The sequence below is a fragment of the Salvelinus fontinalis genome, chromosome 36 (assembly GCF_029448725.1).
Source record: "Salvelinus fontinalis isolate EN_2023a chromosome 36, ASM2944872v1, whole genome shotgun sequence".
NCBI classification, from domain to species: Eukaryota; Metazoa; Chordata; class Actinopteri; order Salmoniformes; family Salmonidae; genus Salvelinus; species Salvelinus fontinalis.
In genome coordinates this window covers 22,267,026-22,286,450 of record NC_074700.1, presented here as the reverse complement: position 1 = coordinate 22,286,450, position 19,425 = coordinate 22,267,026, and the positions used below count along the sequence as shown (strand labels likewise).

General features: G+C 45.3%; 2 protein-coding genes across 2 annotated transcripts in view; one reads left to right on the top strand and one right to left on the bottom strand.

The window, feature by feature from the left end:
- LOC129835641 (uncharacterized) overlaps positions 1-19,425 on the bottom strand; it is a gene marked incomplete at its 5' end in the record, with an annotated part of 390,259 nt that overhangs the window by 183,589 nt on the left and 187,245 nt on the right. The window lies entirely within an intron of this gene.
- LOC129835696 (lysophospholipid acyltransferase LPCAT4-like) lies at positions 1,806-17,745 on the top strand. The gene is made up of 13 exons (XM_055901434.1): positions 1,806-2,244; positions 4,365-4,731; positions 5,687-5,799; positions 6,285-6,345; positions 6,656-6,714; positions 7,511-7,545; positions 9,517-9,571; positions 9,686-9,768; positions 9,945-10,070; positions 12,332-12,485; positions 12,665-12,757; positions 16,413-16,548; positions 16,914-17,745. Exons 1-13 carry the CDS (start codon positions 2,155-2,157, stop codon positions 17,129-17,131), a joined length of 1,590 nt encoding a protein of 529 aa, XP_055757409.1. The 5' UTR covers positions 1,806-2,154; the 3' UTR covers positions 17,132-17,745.

The following is a 19,425-nucleotide window of genomic DNA, read 5'->3' as shown; positions in this document are numbered from 1 at the left end:
GGCCCGCACACAAACTGTAATGTTCGTGGGCATGCGGATCAACTCGTCTCTAATGAGGGCCCACATCACCGAAGAGACACTGCAGCGGACATGCTGTCCAGGCAAGGCCCTCAGGAAGGGGAGTGGCGACCGCATCCCCGAATAGTGAGGGGAAGCAGAGCTGGATCTATTTGCCTCAGAGAGAAACACAAAGTGCCCCGTCTGGTTCTTGGTATCCCCCCCAGGCCACTTGGTCTAGATGCCCTGGCTATACACCTTTCCCCGCTCCCGCTGATTCCAGTGACTCTTGTCAGAATCAGGGAAGCAGGCCACCAGGTCCTTCTAAATTCCCTGAGATGGCGGAGACACCACTGGTTCAGCACAATACTGTCACTCCTAGCAAAGACAGCATGGGAACTACCTCGAAGGCCAGACCTATTGTCACATGACGGGAGCACGTTGAGGCATCTGAATCCCTCCCGCCTGCAGCTGTGGGCCTGGCTGCTGAACAGCGAAAATGGTCTGGTTTAGATTTTGAGCCCTCTGTTGTTAACATCTTACAGAGTGTCAGGGCCCCGTCCACCACATCAATCTATGACACAAGGTGGCGCAAGTTCTGCCAGTGGTGTGGGGAGCAGGGGATTGCTCCAGAATCTTGTAGCATTCATGTATTCATCAATTTATTTATTGATCTAAATTATTTGGATGCATTCATGCATCTATCTATTTATGTGCATTTATTTATTTATTAATGTATTCATCTATTTATGTGTGTGTGCATTTTATTTATTCATTCATTTATTTCTAATTGTGGCAGATTAGGTCCTCCATACAATTTACCTAATCGTTGTTTGTTTCTATGTTCTATGGCCTATCTCTTGTTGCTATGTAGGCCTAAATGTTGTTGACTGAGATTGGATGATGGAACATAATGTTACACAGATTGCGACAGATGTCCATGGTCCATTCTATACCCGACATTCTAATCGAACACATTTCTCCAGTATTAGGTGTATGAGAATAGACAATGCGTCATTTAGCAATGCAGCCAAGGATGACTATTTTCTCAAAACATGTTTACTGGCAAGCTTATTAAATGGGCTAAATGTAAAACAAATAATCAATAGTTTCTTTGGCACGATAAATGAACTTTAACACCCTAATTAGATGACTGTCGTTCGACTGGGTGTGTAGGCCAATAGGCTAAACATGTTGTACCAGTGACGGACTTTTTAACCGGTTCGACTTGATGCCACAACCATGGTTGCGTGGATGTCAGTGAGGGGATTCGATTAATCTGTGTCGGGCGCCTGGTGAAGCGTGTTTTGCTCCGGGTGAAATTTGATCGCATTCGTTTTGGAACCGGGCTTCCTCCTAGGCGTGAGCCAGGTGCCCGTTCAAAGCCCACGGCGAAGTCGGCTCAAAACAAAAGTGATGTAATTAAGCATGTGGGGTAATGAGTAGCATATGCTAAATTGATTGCCATATCTGCCTTACCAATGAAAAGTAGTTTGAAAATTCAAAAATGTACTTTATGGAAATGATATGTATGTTTCTGGACGATGCACCATGCTGCCTTGTTAACAAAATGACCAAGCAGCACATATTACTGTTCAATTTCAGAGGGCACTCCTCCCTTACCGCTTTTCCCCGTTCACGTCACGGTCCATAGACCGGTGTCTCGCGGCTCAGCATAATCGAATCCTCCCATTGACGGCGTCTTTCACTTGTCAGGTCTTTCTGAAGGGGCGTGACAGGTGTGGTATGTTAAAAGGATGGACTAACTACCTAAGTTGTTGTTATTCTTTTACTTTATGTGCAAGGACGCTAGCGCACCTTTCTTATCAAGTTCATTGTGTTGTAGTACAATAAATCAACGTTTGGGATTTTGTTTTGTACGGGTTCACGTCTTCACTTGGCTAGTTTTCATTTTGGTCTTTTTTATCCAACCAGCTTTATCGCACTCGGTCTCCTGTCCTTCGCTCTCTGTATCTAGACACATTTTGAGAGAGACACTTTTGAGATATCAGGTTTTATGCAAAGCAAAACAGTTGCAGCGGAATTAACTTTCGACACTACGGCATATGTATTACCATTCAGTGAATACCTCACAAAACAAAGCTGAAAGGGTTACTTTGAAATCTGGTTTGAACTGTCAAGGCTTGCCTAGTCGCCATGGAGAGGCAGAACAGTCACCAAGCAACTTATTCTTCCCAACACCCATTTGTGCACACGTTGAAACTGACCAGGGCGCAGTTAATACGGGTGAGTTGTCTTATTATGCTTGAGGAAATGTGGTAAGAGATGCACAACGATCATACCTGGTCAGCCACCAGTGGGCATTATGGATCTCCACTATCCAAACATAGCGCCCACTAGTGGCTGCCCGGCAGGCTACATTATATTTATGCCACTTTCACACTGATTATTATTCACGATTGATTAATGATTATCCGTAATCATGGTAGCGTCCACATTTAATGTAGTTCATTAAATTAAGTGTTCAGAAATATATTATATTCTTATTTATAATAAAAGTGACACTACATTATTCACCATTCAGTTTCTATTGAGCACAACATGATCCGAAAACACAACCAAAAAAAATGCAAATGCCTCCAACAAGTTGGTAGAGTCAACAAGTTTGATGTAGTCATTGCGTGCTAGGAATATGGGACCGAAAACGAAACTTTTGTCTACTTTAATACACTATAAGGGAATTTGTCCAAATACTTACGACACCTTCAAATGAAACAGATATGTATGAAAATACCCACAAATAAAAGGTGACATTCTGTACTGTTGACTCATGAAATATTTGATCTCAAATTCAAAATACTGGAGTATAGAGCCAAATTAAACGTTTTAGCTTCACTGTCCAAATAAATACGAAAGGGGTGTATGTCTCTGTGTGCAATGCATGTATGATACAGTTGAAGTCAGAAGTTTACATACACTTAGGTTGGAGTCATTAAAACTCGTTTTTCAACCACTCCACAAATTTCTTGTTAACAAACTATAGTTTTGGCATGTCGGTTAGGACATCTACTTTGTGCATAAACACAAGTAATTTTTCCAACAATTGTTGACAGGCAGATTATTTCACTTATAATTCACTGTATCACAATTCCAGTGGGTCAGAAGTTTACATACACTAAGTTGATTGTGCCTTCAAAACAGCTTGAGAAATTCCAGAAAATGATGTCATGGCTTTAGAAGCTTCTGATAGGCTAATTGACGTCATTTGAGTCAATTGGAGGTGTACCTGTGGATGTATTTCAAGGCCTACCTTCAAACTCAGTGCCTCTTTGCTTGACATCATGGGAAAGTCAGAAGAAATCAGCCAAGACCTCAGAAAAGAAATGTAAACCTCCACAAGTCTGGTTCATCCTTGGGAGCAATTTCCAAACGCCTGAAGGTACCACGTTCATCTGTGCAAACAATAGTATGCAAGTATAAACTCCATGGGACCACGCAGCCGTCATACTGCTCAGGAAGGAGACGCGTTCTGTCTCCTAGAGATGAACGTACTTTGGTGCGAAAAGTGCAAATCAATCTCAGAACAACAGCAAAAGACCTTGTGAAGATGCTGGAAGAAACAGGTACAAAAGTATTTATCTCCACAGTAAAACGAGTCCTATACAGACATAACCTGAAAGGCCGCTCAACAAGGAAGAAGCCACTGCTCCAAAACCGCCATTAAAAAGCCAGACTACGGTTTGCAACTCCACATGGAGACAAAGATTATACTGTTTGGAGAAATGTCCTCTGGTCTGATGAAACAAAAATAGAACTGTTTGGCCATAATGACCATCATTATGTTTGGAGGAAAAAGGGGGAGGCTTGCAAGCCGAAGAACACCATCCCAACCATGAAGCACGGGGGTGGCAGCATCATGTTGCGGGGGTGCTTTGCTGCAGGACGGACTGGTTCACTTCACAAAATAGATGGCATCATGAGGCAGGAAAAATCTGTGGATATATTGAAGCAACATCTCAAGACATCAGTCAGGAAGTTACAGCTTGGTCGCAAATGGGTCTTCCAAATGGACAAAACATGGCTTAAGGACAACAAAGTCAAAGTATTGGAGTGGCCATCACAAAGTCCTGACCTCAATCCCATAGAAAATGTGTTGGCGGGACTGAAAAATAAATAAAAGCTGAAATAAATAATTCTCTCTACTATTATTCTGACATTTCATATTCTTAAAATAAAGTGGTGATCCTAAAACAGGGAATATTTACTGGGATGAAATGTCAGGAATTGTGAAAAACCTGAGTTTAAATGTATTTGGCTGAGGTGTATGTCAACTTCCGACTTCAACCTACCCTATGCAACATAATATCCTCCATATATGATCATATCCCTGTCCCTCCCATCCACAGGGCATGGTGTTGGGCTCCATCCTCGTCCCCATACGAGTCTTTCTGGCTGTCCTCTGCTTCCTGATCATGTGGCCTATTGCCCGGCTCCGATTGGCTGGCCTCTCAGAGGTGGAACGGTCCCGGCCAGTAACGACTGGGTGGAGGAGATGGTTACTACACCCCATCATCTGGTTCCTTAGCCGGGCAGTGTTTTTCTTCCTGGGGTTCTTCTGGTTCCGGGTCAAAGGTTGTAGGGCGGGGCATAAGGAGGCTCCTGTGCTGGCAGTGGCACCTCACAGTAGCTTCCTGGATATGTTTGTGCTGACGGAAACCCAGCTGCCTACGGTGGTGTCTAGATCGGAGAACCAAAGCATTCCCTCTATAGGGGGTGAGTGTTCTGTGGGAGACTGGGAGAGGCTCTGGGTCAAAGTTGCCCTTTTAAAGAGACAGGATGGACATTTTCTTTGGCATCACCTTCATTAAAAGAATCACATACATTTTCACATCATACACATTTAAACCCGTCAGTCCATCATTAACACATTAATACATTCACTCACAAACGACCACTGTCCCAACTGCACTAGATAAGTACATATAGCGATACAGTCTACTTTGCATTTAGTTGTCCAAAAGCACAAGGAAGTAATGAATATTTGAACACAACTCTCATGGTTCTCTTCTGTATGTGTGCTTAAGTTTTATTTTTCCCTCTTTTTCTTTCACACCTTCCCCCTCTTATTCTCTTGTCTCTTTGTCCTGCACTCTCTTTTCCCACCTTCCATCTTTCTTTCACCTTTTCCATCCCCTCCTCTCCCTCTTCCTCGCCACCTCTCACATTTCCCTGTCTGTTCTCTCTAGTCTCTCTCTCCCTCACTCTCTTACAATTCCCTGTCTGTTCTCGTTAGTCTCTCTCTCCCTCACTCTCTTACAATTCCCTGTCTGTTCTCTCTAGTCTCTCTCTCACAATTCCCTGTCTGTTCTCGTTAGTCTCTCTCTCACAATTCCCTGTCTGTTCTCGTTAGTCTCTCTCTTACAATTCCCTGTCTGGTCTCTCTCTCCCTCACTCTCTTACAATTCCCTGTCTGTTCTCTCTAGTTTCTCTCTCACAATTCCCTGTCTGTTCTCTCTAGTCTCTCTCTCAATTCCCTGTCTGTTCTCTCTAGTCTCCCTCTCTCTCTCATTTCCCTCTGTTCTCTCTCCCTATAGAGTTTAAGTCTCTCCCTCTCCTCTCTTCAGTAGCACTTCAGTGGCATTTGTGTCCTAATGAATATAATTATCATGTCAATATGGCTATGTCACATTATAACAGCCTTGTGTATGGTTTGTCTTTTCTCTCTCAGCTCTCCTGGAGTTTAACCAGTCAGTGTTGGTAAACAGGAAGAATCCAGAATCCAGGAAACGGGCTGTCGTTCAGATCAAAGAGAGGCTCACCTCCAACGGCTACTGGCCACAGGTAAGCAGGGATCAGAGGGCAGGGGTCAAAGGTCAAATTAGGCCAATGGGGGAACTGGTGTAACGTAGTAGCCCTGCCTGAGACATGCAACCCCAATTGTTGCTAGCAGACTACAAGGATTTCCTCTTGGTCTAATGGTTAAGACAGGAGATGCTGGTTCACATCCCACCAGTTACACATGTAACCTCACTGCACCAGTCTTGCGTCATATAGCACCACAACTTTGTTAACTCGCAATACCGGTATGTCACGTTCGAATAATGTTACTAGCGGCCAACAATGAACTTTACTGATGAAGGGACAGCTTTCATAGAACTGGTTTAACACACCTCTATTCATCAGTCACTGCTTTGCTTTCCCTCCTCCGAATGAACCTTCCTGATGGGACAACATAGAACTGGTTCTACTAACGCCCTTGCTTTCTAAATTCCCATCGCTCTCATTGACTCAATTCATCAAACAGTCTCCCTCTCTCTCATGGCCAGATGCTGATGTTCCCAGAAGGCACCACTACGAACGGCACCACTCTCATAAAGTTCAAACCTGGTGAGACTTAGACCTGGGTTCAGATAATATTTGAAATCTTTCAAATGCTTTTTGCCTTTGCTTTAGCCTGCCTAGGGTGCCAGAAGGGCGGGGGTTGCACTTGTGTGACTATTCTACTGGTTCCATTGTGCCAGTCAAGCTCAATCAAGCCCAGATAAAGTAGTTGAGATCATTTGAAATAGTATTTGAACCCCGGGTTGGTGAGAACATCATAAAGAATGTCACTTCTTCTACACCTAAAGTAATGGATGGTATGTTGTGTTACATAGGGGGGTGAGCTGACTGGTTTGCTGTTCTGTCTCCCTCCTAGGTGCCTTCCTGGCTGGAGTCCCAGTCCAACCTGTTCTGCTGCACTACCCCAACAAACTGGTGAGTAGACTGGACTGCGTCAGTATTGGGATACAGCAGAGAAATTGAGTGGCAGAACGGAGGGATGGAACCGCTGCCTCCAGGGGTGCATGTTGTCGGGGGAAGCAGCACTGTCACTAGTAGTTTACATACCGACACAGCGGGATGTGTAGGGTGAAGTTGCACATACATTTGTACTGACTCTACACACATCCGCTCACATATAATCATCATGTGCGCTGCTGCTACTCTGTTTATCCTGATGCCTAGTACCCTTGCCCCTATACATATCTACCTCCATCACTCCAGTATCCCTGCACATTGTAATTATGCTATTGGAACTGACCCTGTATATAGTATGCTTACTTACTAGTTGTGTTTATATCTTGTATTTTGTTCTACGTTGTTATTTCTAGTATTACATTGTTGGGGTTAGAGCTAGCAGGAAAGGCATTTCACTCTACTGTGCATGTGACATTGAAACTTGAAGTTGGCACTAGATGCTTAACTTCGGTCAGTTTTGCATTTCCCCCACTAATGGCTAAGGTTGGGCTTGTGGAATATTAACCTGGAGCGCATTGGAATTGTGCCTGAGAGCACCCTACCTTGTCGTATAACAAAAAGAGCATGTGGTTTGGTTTCTAATCAGAGTTAATGTTTGTGGATGTTGGAACTCTCATGGCACCACAGCAAGCCTGTACAATCAGACCCATAGGCCCATGCAATGTTCTCAACAGAATCAGGAGATGTACTGTCTGCACATGGCAGTTTACCTGTATTATTTATATGCCTTTTTAAAAACATGCTTACTTTCTAGGATACTGTGCGCTGGACACACAGGGGAACTACCTGGTAAGACACCATCCATTTGAAATAAAAACCTATAATAATCATTCAAATCAATCTTTATTTGTCACATGCGCCAAATACAACAAGTGTTGACCTTACTGTAAAAATGCTTACTTACAAGCCCTTAACCAACAGTGCAGTTCAAGAACTAAAGTAAAACATAATAAAAAAGTAACACAATAAAATAATAACGAGGCCATATAGAGGAGGTACAGGTACCGAGTCAGTGTGCAGATTAGTTGAGGTAATTTGAAGTGACTATGCATAGATAATAAACAGCGAGTAGCAGCAGTGTACAAAACAAATGGGGGGAGGGGTGGTGGCCATTTGATGAATTGTTCAGCAGTCTTATGGCTTGGGGGTAAAAGCTTTTAAGGAGACTTTTGGACCTAGACTTGGCGCTCCGGTACCGCTTGCGGTAGCAGAGAAAATAGTCTATAACCTGGGTGACTGAAGTCTCTGCCAATTTTATGGGCTTTCCTCTGACAACGTCTATTATATAGGTCCTGTATGGCAGGAAGCTTGGCCCCAGTGATGTACTGGGCCATTCGCACTACCCTCTGTAGCGCTTTACGGTCAGATGCAGAGCAGTTGCCATACCAGGCGGTGACGCAACCGGTCAGGATGCTCTCTGGTGCAGCTGTATAACTTTTTGACTATCTGGGGACCCATTCCAAAACTTTTCAGTCTCCTGAGGGGGAATAGGTGTTGTCGTGCCCTCTTAATGACCGTTTTGGTGTGTTTGGACCATGTTAGTTTGTTGGTGATGTGGACACCAAGGAACTTGAAACTCTCGACCCGCTACACTACAGCCCTGTCTATGTTAAGGGGGGACTGTTCGGCCCGCCTTTTCCTGTAGTCCACGACCAGCTCCTTAGTCTTGCTCACATTGAGGAAGAAGTTGTTGTCCTGGCGCCACACTGCCAGTCCTCCCTATAGGCTGTCTCACCGTTGTCGGTGATCAGGCCTACCACTGTTGTCAGCAAACTTACTGATGGTGTTGGAGTCGTGTTTGGCCACCCAGTCATGGGTGAACATGGAGTACAGGAGGGGACTAAGTACACACCCCTGAGGGGCCCCAGTGTTGAGGATCAGCGTGGCAGACGTGTTGTTGCCTACCCTTACCACCTGGGGGCGGCCCGTCAGGAAGTCCAGGATCCAGTTGCAGATGGAGGTGTTTAGTCCTAGGGTCCTTAGTGATGAGCTTCGTGGGCACTATGGTGTTGAACACTGAGCTGTAGTCAATGAACAGCATTCTCACATAGGTGTTCCTTTTGTCCAGGTGGGATAGGACAGTGTGCAGTGCAATAGAGATTGCATCATCTGTGGATCTGTTGGGGCGGTATGCGAATTGGAGTGGGTCTAGGGTATCCGGGAGGATGCTGTTGTGAGCCATGACCCGCCTTTAAAGCACTTAATGGCTGCAGAAGTGAGTGCTACGGGGCGGTAATCATTTAGGCAGGTTACCTTCGCATTCTTGGGCACAGGGACTATGGTGGTCTGCTTGAAACATGTGGGTAGTACAGACTCGGTCAGGGAGATGTTTAAAATGTCAGTGAAGACACTTGCCAGTTGGTCCGTGCATGCTTTGAGTACATGTCCTGGTAATCCATCATCTGGCCCCGCGGCTGTGTGAATGTTGACCTGTTTAAGGGTCTTGCTCACATCGGTTACCGAGAGCGTTATCACACAGTCATCCAGAACAGCTGGTGCTCTCGTGCATGCTTCAGTGTTGCTTGACTCGAAGCGAGCATAAAAGGCATTTAGCTCGTCTGGTAGGCTCGCGTCACTGGGCAGCTCGCGTCTGGGTTTCCCTTTGTAGTCCGTAATAGTTTTCGAGCCCTGCCACATCTGACGTGCGTCAGAGCTCATTATCAACTTCATTATCAAATCTCAATTTAACATACATACTATTGGAAACAAGTTGTCAATATATGATATTTCACTGATTGGTTTGGGTGTTTTTCCCTCCAGGGTTGAGGCATTGTGGCACACCTGCTCTCAGCTCTACACTAACGTTACTGTTGAGGTAAGGCCATATTGTCCATAATCAGAATGACCACTCACAGAAGAAAAATGTCCTGTTTTCTCATTGGCTGTAATACCTGTCAGTACAAAATGTATGTTCTCTTATTGGCTACAGTACCTGCCAGTATACACCCCCTCCCAGGAGGAGAAGGATGACCCTAATCTGTATGCAGACAATGTCCAAAAACTCATGGCCAAGTGAGTCTACACAGCGTGGGTGTAGTTTGTGGACGTTTCCACTGTTTGGCATGTTGTGGTCAATTTTGCCTCTGTATTTGCATAATATATACTTGGCTATCTGTTTGCTTTGGATACATGTATTTTATGAAGGTGTGTAGATGATTCCAACATCTGTAACCTCTTGTGTCTATCAGGACCCTGGGCATCCCGGCAACAGACTATGTGATGGAGGGGCGTGTTCCTACCAGAAAACTGGGAGGGCTCTCCCTCCCCCTAGAACCACCTGCCAGAGAAACTCTCTCTCTGCTGCACCAAGACGGGTAAGAGGTGTGTGTGTGTGTGTGTGTGTGTGTGTGTGTGTGTGTGTGTGTGTGTGTGTGTGTGTGTGTGTGTGTACACTACATGACCAAAAATATGTGGACACCTGCTCGTCAAACATCTCATTCCAATATCATGGGCATTAATATGCTGCTATATGCTGCTTTGCTGCTATAACAGCCTTCTGTTATACCTAACTCTTCTGGGAAGGCTTTCCACTAGATGTTGGAACATTTCTGCAGGGATTTTCTTCCATTTAGCCACAAGAGCATTAGTGACGTCAGACACTGATGTTGGGCGATTAGGCCTGGCTCGCATTTGGCATTCGATGGGGTTGAGGTCAGGGCTCTGTGCAGGCCAGTCAAGTTCTTCCACACCGATCTCGACAAACCATTTCTGTATGGACCCCACTTTGTGCATGGGGGCATTGTCATGTTGAAACAGGAAAGGGCCTTCCCAAAAATGATGCCACAAAGTTGGAAGCGCAGAATCGTATAGAATGCAGTGTATGCTGTATCGTTAAGATTTCCCTTCACTGGAACTAAGGGGCCTAGCCCAAACCATGAAAAACAGCCCCAGACCATTATTCCTCCTCCACCAAACTTTACAGTTGGCACTATGCATTGGGGCAGGTAGCGCTCTCCTGGCATCTGCCAAACCCAGATTTGTCCGTCGGACTGCCAGATGGTGAAGCGTGAGTCATCACTCCAGAGTACACGTTTCCACTGCTCCAGAGTCCAATGGCGGCGAGCTTTACACCACTCCAGCCGGCGCTTGGCATTGCGCATGGTGATCTTAGGCTTGTGTGCAGCTGCTCGGCCATGGAAACCCATTTCATAAAACGCCAGACAAACAGTTATTGTGCTGATGTTGCTTCCAGACGCAGTTTGGAACTTGGTAGTGATTGTTGCAACTGAGGACAGGCAATTTTTACACGCTTCAGCACTCTGCGGTCCCATTCTGTGAGCTTGTGTGGCCTACCACTTTGGGGCTGAGCCGTTGTTGCTCCTAGACGTTTCCACTTCACAATAACAGCACTTACAGTTGACCGGGGCAGCTTTAGCAGGGCAGAAATTTGACAAACTGACTTGTTGGAAAGGTGGCATCCTATGACGGTACCACGTTGAAAGTCACTGAGTTTTTCAGTAAGGCCATTCTACTACCAATGTTTGTCTATGGAGATTGCATGGCTGTGTGCTCGATTTTATACACCTGTCAGCAACGGGTGTGGCTGAAAGGCACAAATGCACTCATTTGAAGGTGTTTACTTTTGGCCATGTAGTTTATGTGTAGGTAGACTCTTGATCTATGGCTGTGTGTTTGATGGTGACTAAGCAAATGCTTTCCTTCTTGTGTGCAAGACTTAAATGATTGTCTATAAACATCCTGCTAACCTCTCTCTCGCTCCTCTCTCGCTCCTCTCTCATCTATCGCTCCTCTCATCTATCGCTCCTTCTCGCTCCTCTCTCATCTATCGCTCCTTCTCGCTTCTCTCTATCGCTCCTTCTCGCTCCTCTCTCATCTATCTCTCTTTCTCGCTCCTCTCTCATCTATCTCTCTTTCTCGCTCCTCTCTCATCTATCTCTCTTTCTCGCTCCTCTCTCATCTCGCTCTTTCTCGCTCCTCTCTCATCTCGCTCTTTCTCGCTCCTCTCTCATCTCGCTCTTTCTCGCTCCTCTCTCATCTCGCTCTTTCTCGCTCCTCTCTCATCTCGCTCTTTCTCGCTCCTCTCTCATCTCGCTCTTTCTCGCTCCTCTCTCTTGCTCTCTCGCTCCTCTCTCTTGCTCTCTCGCTCCTCTCTCTTGCTCTCTCGCTCCTCTCTCATCTCTCTTGCTCTCTCGCTCCTCTCTCATCTCTCTTGCTCCTCTCTTGCTCTCTTGCCCCTCTCTCATCTCTCTTGCTCTCTCGCCCCTCTCATCTCTCTTGCTCTCTCGCCCCTCTCATCGCTCTCTTGCCCTCTCTTGCTCTCATCGCTCTCTTGCTCTCTCGCGCCCCTCTCATTGCTCTCTCGCGCCCCCCTCTCATTGCTCTCTCGCGCCCCCCTCTCATTGCTCTCTCGCGCCCCCCTCTCATTGCTCTCTCGCGCCCCCCTCTCATTGCTCTCTCGCGCCCCCCTCTCATTGCTCTCTCGCGCCCCCCTCTCATTGCTCTCTCGCGCCCCCCTCTCATTGCTCTCTCGCGCCCCCCTCTCATTGCTCTCTCGCGCCCCCCTCTCATTGCTCTCTCGCGCCCCCCTCTCATTGCTCTCTCTTTCCATCCTCAGTCTCAGAGAGTCCGAGGTGGAGGCAGCACTGAGTAAGATGATTGACAGGTGTCAGTCAGAACAGGGTTGGAGGGCTGGTGTGGATGAGCTGGCCCCACTCCTGGGACTGACAGACAGACAGACTGCCGCTAAGATCTGTGGACTCTACTCCAAGGTAAACTACTCCAAGGTTAAACTGGCCACCACCAACCGGCGTCAAGTGTGGTGTGTGTGTGTGTGTGCTTCTGTGTCGAGTACTGAAGTAGAAGATTTCCTTAACTATTCCTTGGTGTTGTGTACTTTGCATACTCTGTGTGTGTGTGTGTGTTAACAGTACGTGTGTGTGTGTTCCAGGATGACATCGTGGACCTTAGACAGATCTATTTAAGTGTGACATCAGTCTCTGGGCTTCTGGGATTTAAGTCCCTCCTTCACACTGCATTCACTGTAAGTTCTGCTCCAAGTGTGTGTAGAGTAGATTTAGAACCCCAGTGTGTGTGTGTGTAGAGTGGTCCCGTGTGGCTCAGTTGGTAGAGCATGGCGCTTGCAACGCCAGGGTTGTGGGTTCAATTCCCACGGGGGGACCAGGATGAATATGTATGAACGTTCCAATTTGTAAGTCGCTCTGGATAAGAGCGTCTGCTAAATGACTTAAATGTAAATGTAGAGTAGATTTAGAACCCCAGTGTTTGTGTAGAGTAGATTTAGAACCCCAGTGTTTGTGTAGAGTAGATTTAGAACCCCAGTGTTTGTGTAGAGCAGATTTAGAACCCCAGTGTTTGTGTAGAGTAGATTTAGAACCCCAGTGTGTGTGTGTGTGTGTGTGTGTGTGTGTGTGTGTGTAGAGTAGATTTAGAACCCCAGTGTGTGTGTGTGTGTAGAGTAGATTTAGAACCCCAGTGTTTGTGTAGAGCAGATTCAGAACCCCAGTGTGTGTGTAGAGTAGATTTAGAACCCCAGTGTTTGTGTAGAGCAGATTTAGAACCCCAGTGTTTGTGTGTGCAGATTTAGAACCCCAGTGTGTGTGTAGAGCAGATTTAGAACCCCAGTGTGTGTGTAGAGCAGATTTAGAACCCCAGTGTGTGTGTAGAGCAGATTTAGAACCCCAGTGTGTGTGTAGAGCAGATTTAGAACCCCAGTGTTTGTGTAGAGCAGATTTAGAACCCCAGTGTGTGTGTAGAGCAGATTTAGAACCCCAGTGTGTGTGTGTAGAGCAGATTTAGAACCCCAGTGTGTGTGTGTAGAGCAGATTTAGAACCCCAGTGTGTGTGTGTAGAGCAGATTTAGAACCCCAGTGTGTGTGTAGAGCAGATTTAGAACCCCAGTGTGTGTGTGTAGAGCAGATTTAGAACCCCAGTGTGTGTGTGTAGAGCAGATTTAGAACCCCAGTGTTTGTGTGTGTAGATTTAGAACCCCAGTGTGTGTGTGTGTGTGTGTAGAGTAGATTTAGAACCCCAGTGTGTGTGTAGAGTAGATTTAGAACCCCAGTGTGTGTGTAGAGTAGATTTAGAACCCCAGTGTGTGTGTAGAGTAGATTTAGAACCCCAGTGTGTGTGTAGAGTAGATTTAGAACCCCAGTGTGTGTGTGTGTGTGTGTAGAGTAGATTTAGAACACCAGTGTGTGTGTGTGTGTGTGTGTAGAGTAGATTTAGAACACCAGTGTGTGTGTGTGTGTAGAGTAGATTTAGAACCCCAGTGTGTGTGTGTGTGTAGAGTAGATTTAGAACCCCAGTGTTTGTGTAGAGCAGATTCAGAACCCCAGTGTGTGTGTAGAGTAGATTTAGAACCCCAGTGTTTGTGTAGAGCAGATTTAGAACCCCAGTGTTTGTGTGTGCAGATTTAGAACCCCAGTGTGTGTGTAGAGCAGATTTAGAACCCCAGTGTGTGTGTAGAGCAGATTTAGAACCCCAGTGTGTGTGTAGAGCAGATTTAGAACCCCAGTGTGTGTGTAGAGCAGATTTAGAACCCCAGTGTGTGTGTAGAGCAGATTTAGAACCCCAGTGTGTGTGTAGAGCAGATTTAGAACCCCAGTGTGTGTGTGTAGAGCAGATTTAGAACCCCAGTGTGTGTGTGTAGAGCAGATTTAGAACCCCAGTGTGTGTGTGTAGAGCAGATTTAGAACCCCAGTGTGTGTGTAGAGCAGATTTAGAACCCCAGTGTGTGTGTGTAGAGCAGATTTAGAACCCCAGTGTGTGTGTGTAGAGCAGATTTAGAACCCCAGTGTTTGTGTGTGTAGATTTAGAACCCCAGTGTGTGTGTGTGTGTGTGTAGAGTAGATTTAGAACCCCAGTGTGTGTGTAGAGTAGATTTAGAACCCCAGTGTGTGTGTAGAGTAGATTTAGAACCCCAGTGTGTGTGTAGAGTAGATTTAGAACCCCAGTGTGTGTGTAGAGTAGATTTAGAACCCCAGTGTGTGTGTAGAGTAGATTTAGAACCCCAGTGTGTGTGTGTGTGTGTAGAGTAGATTTAGAACACCAGTGTGTGTGTGTGTGTGTGTAGAGTAGATTTAGAACACCAGTGTGTGTGTGTGTGTAGAGTAGATTTAGAACACCAGTGTGTGTGTGTGTAGAGGAGATTTAGAACACCAGTGTGTGTGTGTGTGTGTGTAGAGTAGATTTAGAACACCAGTGTGTGTGTGTGTAGAGGAGATTTAGAACCCCAGTGTGTGTGTAGAGGAGATTTAGAACCCCAGTGTGTGTGTGTGTAGAGTGGTCCCGTGTGGTCCCGTGTGGCTCAGTTGCTAGAGCATGGCGCTTGCAACGCCAGGGTTGTGGGTTCAATTCCCACGGGGGGACCAGGATGAATATGTATGAACGTTCCAATTTGTAAGTCGCTCTGGATAAGAGCGTCTGCTAAATGACTTAAATGTAAATGTAGAGTAGATTTAGAACCCCAGTGTTTGTGTAGAGTAGATTTAGAACCCCAGTGTTTGTGTAGAGTAGATTTAGAACCCCAGTGTTTGTGTAGAGTAGATTTAGAACCCCAGTGTTTGTGTAGAGGAGATTTAGAACCCCAGTGTGTGTGTAGAGTAGATTTAGAACCCCAGTGTTTGTGTGTAGAGTAGATTTAGAACCCCAGTGTTTGTGTGTGTAGAAGAGATTTAGAACCACAGTGTTTGTGTGTAGAGGAGATTTAGAACCCCAGTGTTTGTGTGTAGAGTAGATTTAGAACCCCATTGTGTGTGTGTAGAGGAGATTTAGAACCCCAGTGTTTGTGTGTGTAGAGTAGATTTAGAACCCCAGTGTTTGTGTGTGTAGAGGAGATTTAGAACCCCAGTGTTTGTGTGTAGAGTAGATTTAGAACCCCAGTGTGTGTGTGTAGAGTAGATTTAGAACCCCAGTGTGTGTGTTTAGATTTAGAACCCCAGTGTTTGTGTAGAGCAGATTTAGAACCCCAGTGTTTGTGTAGAGCAGATTTAGAACCCCAGTGTTTGTGTAGAGTAGATTTAGAACCCCAGTGTTTGTGTAGAGTAGATTTAGACCCCCAGTGTGTGTGTAGAGTAGATTTAGAACCCCAGTGTTTGTGTAGAGTAGATTTAGAACCCCAGTGTGTGTGTAGAGTAGATTTAGAACCCCAGTGTTTGTGTAGAGTAGATTTAGAACCCCAGTGTTTGTGTAGAGTAGATTTAGAACCCCAGTGTGTGTGTGTGTGTAGAGTAGATTTAGAACCCCAGTGTTTGTGTAGAGTAGATTTAGAACCCCAGTGTGTGTGTGTGTGTAGAGTAGATTTAGAACCCCAGTGTGTGTGTGTGTAGAGTAGATTTAGAACCCCAGTGTTTGTGTTAAACTTGGTATGTACAATATGAAGTTATACGTTTGAACCTATAACTAACTGTATGTACTATACGTAGCCTGGATCCCAGATCGGTTAGTGCTCTTGTCAACTCCAACATGTTTGGAATGACAATTCAATAAGGAGTTGGCAAGGGAGTAGAAATAGACTGGCACCCAGGCGGTATGTCCGGTTACTACGGTATAAAGAGGACGCTTTAACCTATAAAATACATGAATTTATTTTATATAAACTGCATTAATATATTTTACATAGATGGTATATATTTACATAAATGCATATATTTGAACCCAGTGTAAACTGTCTGCAGCTGTATGACAGAGAGTGTAGTGGCAGTCTGACTGCAGTGGACGTGTCTGACCTGATGGGGGCGCTAGTGGGGAGTCCTCAGTACCACACAGAGGAACTGTACACTGAACTGTCCTTGAGAGGAGCGCCCACCGAACGTAAGCCCAGGCACCCATCCACTAACAATGTTGACATTCAAACACATGAAGAACTTGAAACTTATCTAGATTATTAGGGGTGTATTAGAAACTTCTCTGCCTGTTTGTTGGGCACAAACCAAGTCTGTGATTTGACCCTAGTTATGGCTGTTTCTCAATTCGTCTTTCTGCGATCCCTCGCAACCCATCTCCTCGCCTCCTTCTCAACAGCATTGGAGAAGTTCCAAGGACCTTTTTCTCCAATGAGAAGGAGGCAAGGAGAGCAGATGCAAGGAATCGAGGAAAGATGAATTGAGAAAGCCATGTCCTGTTGTTCGTCCCACTGTCCCTTGGAACTGCAATGCTGTGTGGTTGTGTCTCTACAGAAGAGCTGTTCAGAGTGCTGACCACCCACCCCACCTATCAGAAACTGATCAGCGAGTACTTCACACCTGAGGGGGGGAAGTCCACACCACCATCCTCTCCTCTGACCAAAGGGAAGGCGGGGAACAACAATGCAGGATTGCCTAGCAACAACAGAACGGCCTTGCCTTACAAAACGGCTGACAACGGCTCTCCTCTGCCCAGTAAGAAGAACGACTGAGTGAAGGAACTCTGAAGCATACTGATAGAATTCCTAGAACGGACTGGGCCGTTATTACAGATGAATCTATATGGGTGGGCTTACTTTCAAAATGGCTGCCGATTTATACATCGACTTGAATGGGGATCCCCTTATAGGAATTCTATTTCTAATGGTGCTTACGCCATTTAGTGAAATTGAAGAAAAACCCAAGGCAGCTTAACAGTATCGACAGTAATACCAATATAACACGCTGTTCTCTAAGAGATCGAAGGGAACGACTCATAGTACACTTGTGCGTATGTCTTTCAGATGGGTTATATATGGTCTTTTAAGACTTGTTTACAATGTACATAGCTACATAGTTAGCTATGATTGTTACACAATTCTCTGGATCTGCCTGTCAAGATGCTGGGAAAATGGTATCACAATAGTTGTTATTTATAAATGTGATAAGATTTTAATAAAATTAAGAGTGTCTGTCTTATGTTGTACTGCTTGAAATGGGATGTGGTATGTGAATTTGTATTGTTTTAAAGAACAAAATATACAAAACAAATGATTATGTAAATTACTATTCTCAGGATTTTATATTGTATTTTACATTTAATCTATTAAACTGAATATTACATATACATCGGACTCCTTTTGTTTCATTTTAGCCTTATTTTAAAGACGCCTTTTTCCTTTGAAGTTTGTTTCTCCCATCCTTCCGCTCTCTCTTCTCACTCAGTCTCTGTCTTTTACCCACTCTCTGGCTCCATCTCTCTCTCGCTCTGTCCATCTCTTGCTTTCTCTTGGGCTCCACTTTCTCTCTCTTCTCGTCAGATGTGTGACCCTCTGCCTGTGTTGGTTCATCCTCCACTTTACTGAGCTTGGCTGGGATGGGAGGATGAATGGTCTCACCCTTACTTTTTCCTCCCTCTGTTTTTCCTGTCCTCCATTCAGTTACGGGGGACAGAACTGTTTCTATCTCCCTTTTCTCTTCACTGTGTTTGGTTCTGGATGCTGGAATGGTCTTTACCTCTCCTTTTTCTGTTGTCCCTCTGTTTCCCGTTATCTTAGCATCGGTTTCTACCTTCTCTATTTTTGCTTTGGTGGAGGAGGTGGATTCTTCCGTTAGTCCTCTCCTGTTTTTACTTTTAAGTTTTTTTAATCCTAAATGGCTCCCTTCTTTAGATTGAACCACTACTTGTCGGTCCTCCTTCCCTGCCGTATCACCACTCTCTCCCGCTTTCCTTTTCATTCCTTTACGGTTTAGACCCCTGTTGGTTACGAATGCATCATTCTCGATAGTCCCTTCCCCCTCGCTAGTTTTACTTTTCAGATTATCTGTCACTTGCTCTTCTACCTTGTCCCTTTGTTTCCCCGTCTCTTTCTCTGCAGTGTTTGCGGACTCTTCCTTCTGCTCCTTCCTGCCCATTACGGCTTTAGCATGCCTCGTTCTTGTCATGGGACTTGGAATAGGAAATGACTTTTCAGTCCTCTCCTCCTTTGTCTCGTTCCCTTGTTTTCCTGTCTCTTTCTCTGCTGGTTTTGGTTCATCCTTCCTTCTTGCTCTAGTCACAGGACTTCTAAGACTAGGCTTCGCAATCTTCTCTCTCCCTTTTTTCTCCATCTCTCCATCTATCTCCATATTTGCTGTGCTCAGCTCCTTCTCTTCTTTCCTCTCGACGTCGTTCTTTCCCAATTTTGTTCTTGTCATAGGACTGAGCTCTTTCAACGTCACCTTCCCTGAGGTTGGTACATCCTCCCTCTCTTCTCTCCCTCCCTCTTCCCTCTCTTTATCAGTGTAGATATTAGGGGTAGTAGCCATGACCTCTTTTTTAGCCATGCTTGGATTCTGTTCTTTCTTACACTCTTCAGCTCTCCAGTTCCCTCTAGCTATCATACGGCTTGTCGCAGTACTAGTCATGCAACAAGGGTTTTCAGTCCTCTCCTCTACCTCATCGCTTTGTTTCTCTGTCTCACCACCTGTCTCTTTCTTTGTGTTTGGCTTCCCTTCTTTTTTCCCTTCTGTATCTTTTCTTTTCTTTCTTGTCACAGGAGGTAAAGGACTGGGCCTTTCAGATCTTTGCTCTTTTCCCTCGTCCTCTTCTTCATCCATCTCTACAGATGTCACTTTATTCATTGTGTTTCCTGTTTTCGGCTTCTCCTTCTCTGTTGCTTTGCTCTTCCTTCTTGTGGTTATCATAGGACTTGGGATAACACAGGGCTTTTCTGTCCTTTTTGCCTCATCCTCTTTCTCTGTCTCTTTCTTTGCCGTTTTCGACGACTCCTCTTTCCCCTTCTCTGCAGCTTTGCTACTCCTCCTT

Coding starts and splice junctions, on each gene's coding strand:
- LOC129835696 (XM_055901434.1), top strand. CDS start 2,155: ATGGAGAGGCAGAACAGTCACCAAGCAACTTATTCTTCCCAACACCCA. Junction 6,346..6,655: donor TCTCATAAAGTTCAAACCTG/GTGAGACTTAGA, acceptor TCTCCCTCCTAG/GTGCCTTCCTGGCTGGAGTC. Junction 16,549..16,913: donor GAGAGGAGCGCCCACCGAAC/GTAAGCCCAGGC, acceptor GTGTCTCTACAG/AAGAGCTGTTCAGAGTGCTG.